Source organism: Caretta caretta, chromosome 5, assembly GCF_965140235.1.
Source record: "Caretta caretta isolate rCarCar2 chromosome 5, rCarCar1.hap1, whole genome shotgun sequence".
Classification (NCBI taxonomy): domain Eukaryota; kingdom Metazoa; phylum Chordata; order Testudines; family Cheloniidae; genus Caretta; species Caretta caretta.
Genome location: NC_134210.1, coordinates 22,063,583 through 22,080,493, shown reverse-complemented (window position 1 = coordinate 22,080,493; position 16,911 = coordinate 22,063,583). Strand labels below are relative to the sequence as shown.

Sequence of the window (16,911 nt, the reverse complement as noted above, 5' to 3'; positions counted from 1 at the left end):
AATGGGTTCATTGTACAGTTGATGACTCTCGATGGGCCATTGAACAGGCTAGGCAGTGGTAATCTGTTTGGGGGTGTCACCCAGATGCACCGCACAAGTTTGGAAATGCAGATATACCCTACATATCTATAACTCACAATACAAAGGTGATACAAACATATAAGCAAGATTATCATACTTGGAAAATCATAACATTTTCACAGATACCTTACACGGCATATCTAGCCCGATTCATTTCAATTTTAGAACATTGGTATTAATAATAATAATAATAATATAAAGTGTGTCACAATTCCATACAGCATCTCAAGTGGCATGTCAGTAACAGCTCAAAGGCTTTAGCTGCCTGAGGTCATGTCTACACTAGCGAGCTTACAGCAGCACAGCTGTACCACTGCAGCAGCGCCGCTGTAAGATCACGCGTGTAGCTGCTCTATGCTGATGGTAGAGAGCTCTCCCGTTGACCTAATAAAATTACCCCAATGAGTGGTGGTAGCTATGTCGGTGGGAGAACCTCTCCTGCCAACATAATGCTGTACACATGAGTACTTGTGCCAGAGAAACTTATGTTTCTCAGGAGGGTATTTTTTTCACACCCCTGGGTGCCATAAGTTTTGCTGGCATAAGTGGTAGTCTAGACGCAGCCTTCAAGCCTGACCCATGCCCACTTAAGTCAAAAGGAGCTTTGCTATGGGTGCAAGAGAAGGAATTTAGAGCATGAGAAACCCTTTGATCACACAGAACCCATCCGTTCAGTTGGCTGTACATTGTCTTACAGCAGGAGGACAAAAGGGGCAATCTGTCCCATACAGATATTAATGATGGTATTAGTAACCATGGGGTGAAATAGCATGAAGCCTATTGCACCACTTAAACATTAATATAGGGATAAAAGTCAGATTTAAATGGTGTAGTCTTTGGGCTGGTCGTCTGCATGAGGAGGAATTTCACCTTCAATAATTTGTCCTAGGCTACAGACCAAGGGCTACTTTCAGCTCTCAGTTACGCTGATGTCAGTGGGACTGGCAGAGTGTAACACACAGCAGGATCTGACTCCCCCAAAACAGCCTATGTTTTGACAAGTGGGTTCTGAATGGCCCGATGATGTTTTTCGATGACTGTGCTCTCAACAAGCTAAAACCGTTTCCTTGTCCTAGTTGGAGCTTTAAATTGGGTCTCTTGGAGTGGAGCTTGTTCTCTGGAGCCCTAGGCAGCACTTCTCCTTGCTCCACCAACTGTTCAGCTTGTGTTTTACTTTCTCCAGCCCGTTCTAGACATATAGTTCTCTCATCTGAGTCTAACTGTGTTGTTCCTGACCTGCTCCCCCTGCTGTGCTAAGCATGCTGCCCTTGCAATGCTCCTGGTCCTTTCTGGCCTTGGTAGTGAGAGCCTGGATTCAGGAATCACACCTGAACCTCTTATGCAACCCAGGAAATCCCATGGCTCCAGCTTCCAATGAGCTTGTTTGTACAATGCCTCACACAATGGGGCCCTGGTTCATGACTCCTACACTCTACTGAAGTACAAATAAAGAACATCGTTCATGGGAATTAGCTAATTAGATGATACCCTGTCAGTATAAAAATATCTGTAAATTACTGTTATCAAAAACTTATTGTAATAGTCTTTTTTCCCTGAAATAACAATTCAAACTAGCATTATGCCAGAGGAACCACAGTCAAATTATTATATAGGGACATAGGATTTTCTAAAGTATATTCTTTTTGTCTAATTGAAGCACTGAGACCCACCTGGTAATTAAAAAAAAATCAATACTAATTACAAGTGCCTTTGGCAAAGTGACTAGAGAACAATACAAATATGTGGGGAGGACAATTGCAACAATACACCACCTTTTGATAGGGCATCTCACATGGGAGAGAATAAAAGCTGTGCAGGGATGTTTCTGATATTTTCTTTTCTACTCCCTAACACAGGCCCTGTGAGCTCTGGTGTGGTATTGGCTTTCTGTGTGTTATCCACACTCACAGGAAAGAAATGGATTAGCTGCTTGCTGTGGCAAGTGCTTTAAAAAGGTTCATTAGCATCCAATCCGGGGGAGGGGAGGTTTTTGCATGGCTTGTGTCTCTGTAAATAACCAGCTTGGAAAGAAAAGAAAAAAAGTCTCACACTCTTACTAGGAGATTTAATTTTATTACAAATGCACGTTAGTAAATCAGAACATTCACCACAAGGCTAACTAATGCCTGCTTTTCACCCCACCACTCTGGGATTTATGAACTGCTTTGTGAATTAAAAGACTCTAAAAACAGCACCTTGTGCCCTCACTTTGCCTTGCATTTAACCATCTAACATCTATTAAAACCAACGGAAAAATTCACACCCAGGCTCCTGATCGCGTCTGAAGGAATGCCCTCCTCCTATCTAGAGAACGCTGCCATGACACCATTATGTGCCTCACTCATCCGCATTGTGCAAATATTTGGCCTTTTAAAAAGTACAGTGTATGTGTTCACTAAGTTGTTGAGGGAATAAATAGAGCAACTGTCCTGGCTGGGGTTCTGCAAGGAAACGTGGAATCTTTCACCCCTTACCCTTTCAAATGAGAAGGCTGAAACTCCTCCTCCCCCCCCCAAACAAATGCAAATGAATTGACAGGGAAAAGTCTATAGGGCAAATTCCTCCTGGCCTTATGAGTATGAGGCATGCTAGAGTCAGGAAGCAGAGCAGCTGACTTAGTATCTGAGCCTGCGGGTTATATGCTCTGTATTGATTCTTACAACTGCTGCTCCAAAAAAGGAGCACGGTGTATCTGCTGCTGACAGCAGCATCCTCACAAAGGGGGACCACTCGGACCCTGTCCATGCCCCAAACCTGCTGACCACATCCCCTTGGAATGGCTTGGCTGTGACTGTTGCAAGGTACATTAGCTTTTGTTTCCTGCGGTGCACTTGAGGAAGTGCTAGATCTGTATCCTACCCTACACCTGCACACCTGCTCTGAGGGAGAAGGAGGCTCCCTGCATCATCATCTTTCCACAGCACAAGCTCACAACACAGGGCAGGGATTTCCCCACAATGGCTAGTAAACCAAAAGTGGGGTAAAAGTGGGAAGCATAAGAGCTTTTTGGAAACACTGAGTGAAGAGTTTAATTTAGTGCCTATTGGTCACCCAAAAAACTAAACAGAGAGCAAAGATTGTTGGGCCATGGTGCTGATATGCAAAGTGGTTTCCACATTGGAATACACTGTACCCCACCCCAGCTTGCAAACATCCAAATCCCAAAACTTAGGAACAATAAATGACCCTTATGCATCTCTTTGCAGATGATCAATGTTCTCATGCTGGATTCAGATGTTCCTTTAAGATGTCACAGTTGAAGTGAGGCTCCTCAGTTACCCTCCAGCATCGGAAACATTCCAGAGCCTTAGAGCTCCATTTATCACTCTGTTTGTAAATCACTGGAATGCTCCTGACTGCTGCTAGTGTTGTGAATCACACAGAGCAAAAACCCTACGTTTGAGGGGAGAATGTTAAAATATTGCCACTACACAGAGATGACTGAAACAAACTATAATCAATAAAGAATACCTAGCTGCATCTATAAGGCTATAAATCTGAAGACACTCCTAGAAAGCCTGGTATAATGCAAGCTCCCTGTTTTGTTTTGGTTTTGTAGGTGTAGGAATGAAGTTAACTGACGTTGGCATAGCAACATTGGCCAAAGGGTGAGTGAAAGACATATTTCTTAATGAAATATATTTGCATTGTGCTTCAAACTCCTCACAGTGTAAACCTGATGGGGGTGGGTGCATTGGAGGTTTATTTCTCACCATAACTTTACGGGGGAAAACAATCCCAGTGCAATTTCTGTTAACCTCCTCACATTCATAAAATATTAATGGGAACCTTCCTATCAAGAAAACACATTTGTTTTCCTCTTTGAAGAAAAGCGAACAAACTGGAGGTTTTGCTTTGCAGAATTTCTTCATAAACACTTTTTCTTGGAACAAATAAGATATCATTGGTGTTCCTTGTAAAATAACAAATAATCACCAAGATTTTCTTTTCTATTTGTTTTTTTTTTATCTCCCATGCAATACAAATCAATAGAACAGTCGATATTTAATGCTTCAGTTCCTATCTTATCCACAATGCAAAATTATTTGAAAAATCCGGGAGATGTGATGATTCAGGGGATGGGTAGTGGGATACAGGCCTACATTTTCAAAAGTGATTTTGTGTACCCATCTTGAGATACTTTATAAGGGCTTGATTTTCAGAAGTGGTGAAGAATCACCTTCTGAAGATCAGGCCCGTTAAGGCACCTCAGTTTGAGCACCTAAAAAATGAGGCATCCAAAAATCACTTGTTCTTTTTGAAATGTTTGGCAGCCCCAGTCTATCCTGTCTAGGTTGCTTGTTCAAGGCCAGCCCAGCCCAGAAGTGACTGAGAGTTGTTACTATCTGATGGCTATTGAATAACTGTTATGAAACACACAATGTCCCAGGAATGGGATGCATCCATACCACAACTCGCACTTGCTGGCAGCGACCATGGATTGATGGATATTGCAACAAGGTGGTCTGCCTCATTAAGTGCCAGGGGCCTGGGGCCAGCAAGCCCTGTTCAGTGATCAGACCCAGCTGGGAAGGGAGCAAGTGATTGTGAAAGTCAGCAAGTGGTTCAGCGGAGAGGAGCTGCAGATGAGAGATGGGATCCTGCAGTAGACCTTGATGCAGCAGGAGTGAAGGAAAGGGCACGTTCTCCTTTCAGCACTCCTTTCAAAGGGGCCGGGGGAAGCCTCTGGGAGCTGTATCATGTGGGGGACAGAAGAACTTCCTTCTGTTTTGACATTTTTCCTAAGTTTCATGTTGAAGAATAAAATGGTTTGCTGGAAGAGATTTGAGCATGGCAGAGAGTCCCAGGCTCAGCGGAAAGGTCAGAAGCCTACAGATACTGTCATTATTAGTTATGTGATACTAAAACTAAACATCCCTCCTACTTCCGGAAAACAGTGGCACCTTGTCTTATATATAATTACCCCTCTTCTCAAATTTCAGACTCGGTGTCAGAGTAACAGCCGTGTTAGTCTGTATTCGCAAAAAGAAAAGGAGTACTTGTGGCACCTTAGAGACTAACCAATTTATTTGAGCATGAGCTTTCGTGAGCTACAGCTATTCCTCCCACGACACACTCAGATGCCTCTTGTTTTCTCAGGCTTGACTGGGTGCTCTTGCGAGCCATGCAAGGCAGGTGAGGGAGGGAGAATGTCCAATGCAACTATATCTAGTCTCATAACTTGATGCACAAAGGAAACTCATTTAACGATTTGCTGGCATTTATTTAATTGCAAATTGTAGCCCCCTGCTTTGCAAAAACAAAAACCTCTTGGAGCTGTCAAACACAGTACAAGGCATTTACAAGCAACCTGTCTATAAGTGGCTCTGCAATTATTTTAGACCTTCTTAAGAGACAAATATATAGAATTCCACATCAGAAATGAAAAGCTTAGCCCATTTATGTTATAATTCTTTTCCACTTCTCCCAAAGTACTACTAATTTTTAATCTGCTATAAGATAATAGCTAAAAGCACAGGCCCCTTTAATCCCTCTGTGAGGATAACTCATGTCAGGGAGTGGGAACTCTGGGTGAAATCTTGGCCCCGTTGAATACAGTGGGAGTTTTGCCATTGATTTCAATAAGACCAGGATTTCACCCACTGGTTTTTATGAAGTCTTCTAGAAGGCATGGAGCAGGTTTGCTCCCCTGGGACTGTAAGTGGTCACTCTTACCACCCTAGTACCCCTTGGTGCTAAGTCATGGTGTTGCAGGGGACTTCGCCTCTAGCAAAGTGCCCCCTACTGCCCACTTCCTTAGCCCCACAATGGCCTGTCTCTTTCAAAGACTTTTAAATTCAGTCCCTTTCCAGGGTAACAAAAGTTCCAACTGTCAATCTCAGTAAATCCAGATGAATAATTCTTCTGCCCCCTCAGGCTACACTGACATTCTTGGCTTCTTAACTCCTATCCCTGGGCCCTGCAGAGCCTCTCTGTCGCTGTTCCCTCCCAGCAGGTTTCCCCCCATTGTGGTCCCCTCCCCAGGAACTCTCACAACTTCCCTCAGAGATCTCTCTGGTCATTAGAGGCCCTACATCAGGGCCCCTCCACAAGATCCTAACCTGCTGCCTGTGGGTCTCTTCCAGCCTCACTTTCTCAGGCCCTTCCCACCCTCCTCTCTCCTGGGACTCCTCCCCAGACTGAGTTCACAGCTCTGTTTGGCCCACCTTAATTATCATGCACATTGTAGGGAGAATGGTCACTTTGGATGAGCTATTACCAGCAGGATAGTGAGTTTGTGTGTGTGTTTTTTGGGAGGGGGGTGAGGGGGTGAGAGAACCTGGATTTGTGCAGGAAATGGCCCAACTTGATTATCATGCACATTGTGTAAAGAGTTGTCACTTTGGATGGGCTATCACCAGCAGGAGAGTGAATTTGTGTGGGGGGGTGGAGGGTGAGAAAACCTGGATTTGTGCTGGAAATGGCCCAACCTGATGATCACTTTAGATAAGCTATTACCAGCAGGACAGTGGGGTGGGAGGAGGTATTGTTTCATATTCTCTGTGTATATATAAAGTCTGCTGCAGTTTCCACGGTATGCATCCGATGAAGTGAGCTGTAGCTCACGAAAGCTCATGCTCAAATAAATTGGTTAGTCTCTAAGGTGCCACAAGTACTCCTTTTCTTTTTGCGAATACAGACTAACACGGCTGTTACTCTGAAGCTCTGTTTAAGTAGTCCTCTCTCTGCTCCCTGGCATCTGAGGTGAGTCATTAAATTGGTTAGTCTCTAAGGTGCCACAAGTACTCCTTTTCTTTTTGCAAATACAGACTAACACGGCTGTTACTCTGAAACCTGTCATTATATAATTAAGTCTCCCTCAGCCTCAGCTGGGGAAAGCTGTCTGGTCACAGGCAAGGCTGAGCCTGGGTTGCCTTAAGGGGCCAGCCAGCCTGTGACAGTGGCTGAAGAGCATTCCAGAGGTGCAGGACCTTGCCTTCTGTCCTCGCTAGAGTATGTCATGGAGCACAGAAGCAGTCGTACCAGGTCAGACCCCTGGTCCATCGAATCCGGTCTCCCGTCTCAGACATTGGCAGATACCAGATGCTTCACAGGAAAAAGTAAAAGCCACATAATGGAAAACATAGGCAACTATCCCAGACAGTTAGTTGCTGACTCCTCTCTGGAAGCTTGGGTGCCGTTATCCCTCATACACATTTACACTAGAAAATATGACTGAGTGATATTATTATTATTCACATAAATGTCTAACCTTTATTTAAAATCTGCTAAGCCCTTCACCACAATATCTTGCAGAAGTGAGATCCACAGATTAACCATACATGGGGAAATCACAAAATTCCTTTTATCAGTTTTTAAATGTCATTTATCTGCTGAGATGTTTAGTAATTCCAACCATGCCAACAATAACTGCTGTGAAATTTTGCACCAGAGAGAGAGAGAGAGAGAGAGAGGAACACTCTTTCCAATATTATTTTAACAAGCTTGTTGTTTCCTCAACTAATGCATGCTATTCTTTTCTCTAGCTTTGTTGTATGTGTTGTCACAGTTCTGTTCCCTTGCATCTTTCTTGGGTAGATGCTTGTGACAACCACTTTACATTATATTCTTTCTCGAGAAATCTGTACAAAAAACAGAACTGATCACAGCAATATGTACAAAGAGAAATATCTTTATTGGCTATGTGATTCTTTATATGCCAGAGACACAGAAAAAAACAAAGCTTCCCCTTCCTTCCCCCACCACCACCCTTTGTACTATCCTAGCATATTCTAGGAAAACCCTTCACATTTCTAGCCTGGCACTTTTTCAAAATTTAAATTGATTTTTTTTTTCATTGGCTCCAGAGTGAAATCATTTGAATTAGTCTCTCATCATCCAGCTAGAAAATAAAGAAATCATAAAAGTTTTAATTATGTTATGCTGTGCTCTGGAACTTGATGATTTATAGGAAGGCTTTAATGAATGTTATTATACAACATACTATGGGAAATTATGCAGATGAAAACCCATCTGAGACAAAGAGACAGGAAGATGAGGTCAGACAAAGACTGTACAGTGAAATCTGAACTAAGGATCACCCCAAATAGACACTCTTTGTCTTAAGCAATTTAAATGTCTAGTGTCCTTTTGTTTGACTCATGTTATTTCTATAAGGCAACAGATTTTTTGCTGGTCCTGTATTTTCCCCACATTGTTCATCATTTACCCAGAAGGATGCCTTTGAGTTAATTTTTGCCAGATTGATTTTAAAACATGTTCGGATGGACAGGGGTATTAGTATTGTAAACAAACAAATGAGATAGTAAATCTAGTATGTCTGTGAACGCATACAGTGTCATACTGGCTTATAATTCTGATAATGATTCTAATATTTTTGACTCTGTAAGACAGAGATGAAATGAAATGAAACTAATGTATCAGTTTTCAGAGTAGCAGCCATGTTAGTCTGTATTCGCAAAAAGAAAAGGAGTACTTGTGGCACCTTAGAGACTAACAAATTTATTTACTCCTTTTCTTTTAATGTATCAGTGTGGTAGCCGACATAAATTCTATTATCGGCTTAGCTGCCTTTGCAGAGGAGATGAACTCATTGATCCAATAGGTGTCATATCTAATTCCTTTGAGCCTATATTGAACTTGGGGAAATTTTACCAGAATTATGGCTGAATGGAGACTATTCATAGAGTTTCTCTTCAATTCAGCAAGTAAATAAAAAGCTAAATTCACTCTGACAACACTATGACAATGATTAGCAAAGAAATAAAACCTACACTATACTGCTTATATAATTAAGTTGAAAAATACTATAATGTCATGCTGTAAACTGTTATTGATTAATTTAGAAAAGCTGATATGGCAAACATCAGGAATTATTTATGTTCATTTAATTTCCCCTAATATTACTTTTAAAACAAGCATACAATACACCTAGCAAGAGACAGCCCCGATTAATATTCTGCATAACATTTCTAGCATTGCCCAGTGCCATTAATCTTTTTATAAGCCAGAGATTCCAAGCAGTTAGAGTCTGAACCACAATGAATTGCACTGTCCAGAATTTATTTCTTTGTCTGCTCTCCGCGGTATCTCCCCCGCTTTGGTAGTGGTTATGAAGAGACTAGATGCTTACAACATTTAAACACATTTCTGATTGGTAATTGCTTTGCGTACCTTACCTGCCTGTTTTATCAGTGGAGTAAAAAGGCACAAAAGCACAAATTTATTAAATTGAAGTGTAATAGAAATGGCTGCAATAAATTGTCTACCACTAGAGGGCAAAGTTTTACTGGAAATGAAAAAAACAAGCCTTGAAACATTTATCATTTAATTATTGGGGAGCACCGAAGTCAGCAACTTAACCCATGTAAATACGCTATTGGCTCAATTCTTTCTTAGATTTAAAACAAAAAAAAGTAAAATACAATGATCTGATTTCTAGCAGCTTGGTGACAACTACCAAAATTTTAAGATTAGATGTTAAGTACCAAGGAATAGCCAGTGTTTGTAAAAAACACAAAGGAAATGAGATCACGATATGCTTTTGTACACCCATAGCCATTGGGATTAAAAAAGGCTCCGGCTGCCAAATGTGGAATCTAAAAATTCCTGAACGTTTTCAAGCATGGAGAGCTTTGGGGTAGCCTACTGTGGAGAGGGAAGGCACTGCAAAGTTTGAATCTGGATCCAAATCCCAACTCCTCTAAATTTCAGGAGTTTTGGTTTGGGCTTCTCCCTAAACATGAGGGGATTTTGTCATAAACTGCATTTATCAGTGATCCAACTAGTTAATTAATAACACATGGTATGTTAAATAACAGATTAAACATTCTTTCAGGAGCATGGAAAGGTCACTGAGTGCTCTTGAGCACAATACATATGAAAGCAAAATAAGGACATTTCCAATTTAGAAGCCATTCGCTGACACAAACCTCCTCCCCCATTATGTGTACCCGCAAGCTATAATAGCAGCAGAATGTTTGAATTAACCTCACTAGTCCTTCCAAGCTGCAGCTAGACTATAGTCATTAAGACTTTGCAGAACAAATGATAAATTCTAGATGTGTAAGGGACGGAAGCACTGAGTTACAAACTGCAAAAATTGGATCTGGATTTTTGAATACCCCAAAGGCTGGGGGTGCTCAGATGCAAGGATTTAATTCTCACATGCTGTGGTGAAGAGTGTGGTGTAAAAGGATAAATAGGTAGCTTTTGATGACCCATTGTAAAGATAGGGGCCATTCACAAAATTCAGATCCAGCCCAAGATTTTGAAGCCTCTCAACCTCCAAAATGTGGTGGTGTTTGCCTCAGAGGGGCATGGTTGATTTTGTCCTATCTCTAGTTACAAAACCAAACAAAAGCCAATTATGACTGAAAAAGTGAAATGGGTGCGATTTGATTTGTGAATAAAGCTGGTGGAATAGTATTAATCACCTTTTTAAACTCTACAAAATGTTGGCCTTGTTTTTCATTCCTGAGCATCTGAAGGCCCAGTCCTGTTCGCTGAGAATGTATTCAGTATGTGCTGAATATTTCAGCTGAATAACTCTGAGACTGTGGCTTGTTTGTGAAGTTTTCACAAATTATTCACTTCAAACATCTGCTCTTTGTGGCATGTAATTGATGATATTCTTTTTTTTTTTTTTTTGGTCCCTGATCGGATGATCAGCTCTTTAAAAGGAACATAGTGAGTGACAGAAACAAAATATGAATAGGAAAATAGTCTGAATTCATTAATCTGGATTTTCTTTTGAACTTGTTCGCCCATTAGCCAGAGACTAATTAACTATAGCCAACCGTCACAGAACTGGACACTCATCTGCAGTCTCTGAGTTTCTGGGTGCTCAATTTGAGACACGTTGGGCCTAATTTTAATGAGTGCTGAGCATCCAGAACTCCAGTTGACCTCAGTGGAAGCTCTGAGAGCTCAGCACCTATGAAAATCAGGCCCAAAATGTCTCAGGTTGGGCCCCTGAAGTTTGAATAACCCAGAATCAATCATCACTGATGAAAATTTGGGCCTAAATTAATGGACTAAAGAAACAAATAATTTCATGGTTGTTTCCTTCCAATATGTCCTCTGAGATCAATGGTGAATAGAAACGTGTACTGATCCTGCAGAGACATTACTGACATAAGAGTTAATAATTTATCCCCATAGACTGGATAATTTTTCTAGTTTCATGAGGAAAGAGGATAGGATTTTAAACTCTACCTTTTCATGACAAAATGATCTCAAACTGTTAAACTATTGGTTTCAGTACTATAGATCAGTGCATAAACTTCTTGCAGAGAGCAGGAAAGAGCATGTGAAAAATTTCCACCAGCAGGAACACAATTTCCATTAATGTGGCTTCCTGGAAAAAGGAAATGGTTTCCCCTTCTCAATTTGAAAAATGGCCAGTGCCTGCCAGGAGGAAAACCCACCACATTCATGCCTCAGAAACTGGTCATTTTGCACACATCTACAAGAGCAATCACAAAGAAAAACAATGATCATTCATTGCAGTGAAAGCTGTCAGATCACTAATGGCCCTGGAGATTCCAAAGCATTTAGATTTCTTCCTGCTCAATAGAACAGCCCTCCTCAGAGTGGAAGAGAAATGTGGCCTCTCTTTCAGTCCTGCAGGGGAAACAAGATATTTTAAATATTAAAGCAAGCAGATGCTCTCCAAAGGCTCTCTACATCACAGAGGCTCATTATCCACTCAGACACTGGCATCTGAATCTCTGACATGTACAGTGCTGCAGCATGCAGGAGAGTAATACAAAACCACTGTAGAGTGAAGAGGTTTTAACTAGAACTCATTGAATTATTTGTTGTTGATTAATAGTCGCTGTGAATTTGGCCTTTATTTCCACAAACACCCAGTGCTTGGTTGAATATTCATGATTAAACCCCTTCAGACACAAACAAAACACAACAAAAGGAGAAACAAAGCACTGTCTCTGATGCATGCCCTTTCTGATGAGCCGCTGCTCTGCCCTGCCCTGGCCAATTTCCACAGTCAAGCCCAAGGCTATCCTCAGCTTAATCCAAAGACGAAACTCTTGCCAATGTCAGGTCGGCTTGCCTGTGAGAAGAACCATCCTCTGATGTGATTGAAGCCAGGTCTTCATGCTTCTAGAACGGGGCTTGGTCTGGGAGTCTCCTGGCTCTATTCCCTCCCCCCAGGAGTGGGAGAACATTCCTCATTCCCTCACAGAGCCCCAAGCTATTTTGCCTTTCTATTTATAATCTACCATAGGGCTAGATTGTAAGTGCAACCTGCAGAGCCAGGGAGTGTAAAGGAGCGGGCGCATCAGGTGCAAGCTACTGTAAACCTGAGTCAGAGTGTAGCGGGAGAGCACAGACTCTGTGCCTGATAATTAGGCTGGAGGCCGGCAAAGGGACAAGGAGAGCCAGGGCTACACACACACACACCAGCCAACAGGGCTGGCTGGCAGGGATGAGGACAGGATGAAGTACATGTGATGATGTCCACCACCTTGACCTAGATTGAACTAGAGGCCTCCAAGCCTAGAACCATGAGTCTCTACAGCATGAGCTGAAGAGCCAGCTGCAGCTAAGAACTGAAATAGACTCATGTCCTCTTTGGATTGGGTGCAGATACACACAGACCAGTGGATTATATATGCTGGATCAGTTCATGGGCAAATGCAATGGCTCCCTAGTATGCAGACAGGTGTTGTGGAGCAATTGTAACTCAGAGGGTGAGTCTGAGTTGCATTTCCCTTTGGGAGCTCCACCTGGAGCAGCACAGCTATATGCCACTGCCTACTCAGGGAAGGGAATAAACTCTTACTCTTAGCCCTAAATGAGTCAAGCAGGAGATTTCTCTACTTCCACCAGGCAGGCTGAGTAGCGTGTCTAGAACAGGGCAGGTCCACCACCTTATTCACTTGTCAGGCAGATAAATCCTCCCCTGCCTGGCTTGGCATGGGTATGTTCACATGACACAAAATAGCAACCTCAGTGCAGTGCTTTTATTCACTAAAATTCCCACAAAGATTTTTAAAAAAAGAAAAAGAGTACTTGTGGCACCTTAGAGACTAACCAATTTATTTGAGCATGAGCTTTCGTGAGCTATTTTTTTTAATATTCAACCAGCTCCAACTTTAAGGAAGGGGCTGAGATTGTAAGGTCATCACGAGGAGACAAAAATGGCCAAAAATATCAAAAACCTTAAGTTACAAAAAGACACAAAAACAGGAATATACATTCCATTCAGCACAGCATATTTTACCAGCCATTAAACAAAAGGAAATCTAACGCATTTCTAGCTAGATTACTTACTAACTAACAGTTGTAAGGCTGCATTCCTGATCTGTTCCTGGCAAAAGCATCACACAGACAGACAGACCCTTTGTCCCCCCCACATATTTGAAAGTATCTTGTCTCCTCATTGGTCATTTTGGTCAGGTGCCAGCAAGGTTATCTTAGCTTCTTAACCCTTTACAGGTGAAAAGGTTTTGCCTCTAGCCAGGAGGGATTTTATAGCATTGTATACAGAAAGGTGGTTACCCTTCCCTTTATTTTTATGACAGTGTGTCTGTAAGGAAGCAATGGAGTCTGCAATATGAATGTGTGGGTGTGCGGAAAAGCATTACTTACTTTTTGGGTATGTTTGAGAAGCTGTAGGATTTGTAAAAAGAACAGGAGGACTTGTGGCACCATAGAGACTAACAAATTTATTTGAGCATGAGCTTTCGTCAAAGAGTTTTTTCCCACCCTACGGTGGAACTATGTGTTCCATCATGATCTGACACATGGGAGTTCCAGGGTGGCCTTTTCATCTCATGTGAGATTACTGATGCTGGGAAAGCAGATAGCCTGACATTTCAAACTCCCTATTCCGTCACCTTAAAGGAACAATAGAGATGCAGAATGAAGCTGTTAGAGGTAAACAGAGAAAGATACTGTCACGCTGCCTTAAAAGATAGCTTTTGGTTTCTGTACCACCTGCTTATCTCCTTTGGTGAATTTTATTCTACAAATCATGCGAGTACCGAAAGGCCCATCCGTCATATAGAGATTGGGCTTTTCTTCTTGGAGCAGGCAACATCTTTACTGGCACTAGGCAGGCTGCCTGGGAGAGAAATGAATTGCCCAGGACATTTTAGGACTGTATAGTATATTGCAGCTCAGATATTTTCATTTTGATGCTACCAGATAAATTTGTTCACGCACAGCTCCCAACAGGACAAAGATCACTCTCCTGATATGATAACAAACAAAACAAAAAGACAGTCCCTGCCCCCAGAGCTTACAATCTAAGCCAAGCAACAACAGATAGATACAGAGAGATGGAGAGGTTTCAGAGTAGCAGCCGTGTTAGTCTGTATCCGCAAAAAGAACAGGAGTACTTGTGACACCTTAGAGACTAAACATTTTATTTGAGTATAAGCTTTCGTGGGCTACAGCCCACTTCATTGGATGCATAGAATGAAACGTATAGTAAGAAGATAGCTCATCTTAATTAATTAGCCTCTTACTCCACCTTTTCAAGTTCTCTGTATGTATATATATCTTCTTACTATATGTTCCATTCTATGCATCCAATGAAGTGAGCTGTAGCTCACGAAAGCTTATGCTCAAATAAATTTGTTAGTCTCTAAGGTGCCACAAGTCCTCCTTTTCTTTTTAGAGAGATGGAGAGAGTACAAGGGAACAAGACAACATTGGTCAGCTTGACAGGCTGTGGCCCCCCACACACTAGCCCTGTGTGTGAGCAGCAGGGACACTCCTTCAGAGTAATAATGATCACACTTACCCACTTCTGTAGGCTTCTTCTATCTGAGGTGCCCCAAGCACTTTATAAAGATTATACTGTGGAATTTTCTTTGTTTATAAATTTATCTAACTAAGAAGTTTGTTAACTAACAATTGTATTAGCCACAAGTTGAAATTATAGATGGAAGAGGAATAGTTGGAACACAGGGCTGAGAGCCAGCCTCCTGAGCCCTGTTTTCTGCTCTGCAGCTGACTCACTGATTGGCCTTGGGTGAGTCATTTAGTCTCTCTGTTCCTCATTTTACCATCTAGAAAATTGGGATAATACTTCTCTCCTTCAAAGAGGCGATGAGAGGCTTATTAAATGTTGTAGTGTTACTTATGAATCCAAAGTCATACCGTAGACCTGGCTTGAAAAACAAATGTTGAAATTCCTTTTTTGTTCTTCTTCACTGGTGCAGATACAAAGGGTTTAAAGGCAACTGCGCCATTTCCTTCATTGATCAGTTTAAAGCCCTCCACCAGTGCAATAAGTACTGCGAGATGTTGGGGTTGAACTCTCTCCACGGCAGACATCAAAAACAGAGGAAACCAACAGCCATGAAAAGCAAAGTCCCTCCAAACTCACCAAAAGTACAGAAAAGAGTGGCCAGCACACAGGCAGCCAAGACAAACATAGACCTCCTGTCTTCAAAGCATCCAGTAACACTGCACCACTTCGCACAAGCTCCTCTCTAGAAATGGACAGGTACCGAAGGACATGACTGTGGCATTAGACTGAGCCTTCTGCTTTATGCCAATATTTGGAAGCTGTTCTTTGATAACAGCAACCAGGAAACCAGCTGCATCTGTGGCCTAGCAGGCTACAATTCAAAAGCAAAGGAAAGTTTTCAAAGCCAAACAAAGCTATCTGCCTCGATTAACTTTCAAGTATTTTTACATATGTCATATCTGTGTATTTGCACACTCTGTGTCTTGGTCTTTGTGCAGGAGATGGGTCACTGGAGCATTTCTGTCCTCCATTCGCAACTCCTAGATCTCTACACCAGTGATACTGTGGCATGCAGCAGCTATGTAAAAATAAAACTACTTAAGCCACCACTTAGTAAAGGTTTTGGACTAGAGCTCGATACTGGCACTGAGGTCAAGGATGTACGAGAATAATTGCTTTATTTCCTAACTCTTTGCACAGTTTTAATCCTTACTATACTCGTATTCCTTGTACTTTTGCCAATTAAATTTCTTTTAAAACAAACATAAGCCACATGGGTATTTGGATCATTATACACACCTGTTCTCTGGACAAGCTCAAGGATTTAGCTGCCACCTATGTAGCTTTCCTCCTAAAGTTCAGTCACCTAGTTGGAAAAATCCTAAAACTGGGCATCACCTGGGACTTTCTTATCCACAGAATTTGTTTTCTCTCTGAGGCCCTGATCCTGCAATTAAATCCATCTTTCTCCCACCCAGAGCCTGTTGCAGGATTGGGGCCTGAGGGCGCAAGCTGCAGGATGCTGAATACAACTCATACTGAAGTCATTGGGAGCCAAGGATATTCAGCACCTTGCAGGACTAAGATCTAATTGTCATGTGATGGGGTGCCCACCCCACACAAGACCTGGAGGGGTTAAAGGGCCGGCCAATTAACTGCCCAAGCTGCACCTGAAGGAGACAGGGAGCAGGACACTAATTGGAAATGAGCTCAGCTGGGCAGGAAGAGGAGGGGCCTGTATAAAGCCCAGGAGCAGTGAGTAGCAAGAATCTACAAGGAAGTAGTCTACAGTCGCTCCCTGGGAGGAGAGAGCTTGGGCTGACAAACCCTGGGAAGGGGGAAGCTAAATAGGTAGGAAGAAGCCAGGAAAACAGCAGCAAGAAGTCAAACTGTACAGACCATGTCTGCTTGTTAGAAGGTCCCTGGGTTGGAACCTGGAACCCAGCGTAGTAGCTGGGCCTGGGTTCCCCTACCAGTCACTGGGAAGTGGCACAGGGTGTTGGAGATGTAGACAGACAGCTGGTCCAGAAGGACTTTGAATTCCCCAGAAGGGGAAAATTTTAGTGACCTAGCCAGAGGTCCAAGCCATCAACAGGAAGCTACAACTCCTGGAGTGAGAGGGGTCACAGGGTGAAATAGAT

General features: G+C 42.3%; 1 protein-coding gene across 1 annotated transcript in view; it reads left to right on the top strand.

Annotated features, from left to right (window-relative positions):
• ALPK2 (alpha kinase 2) overlaps window positions 1–16,002 on the top strand; it is a 67,295-nt gene extending 51,293 nt beyond the window's left edge. Inside the window, 2 exon segments of the mRNA XM_075128280.1 lie at window positions 3,641–3,689; window positions 15,240–16,002. Coding sequence (XP_074984381.1) covers window positions 3,641–3,689; window positions 15,240–15,516 — 326 coding nt within the window. The 3' untranslated portion in view covers window positions 15,517–16,002.
• The last annotated feature ends 909 nt before the right edge of the window (window positions 16,003–16,911 follow it).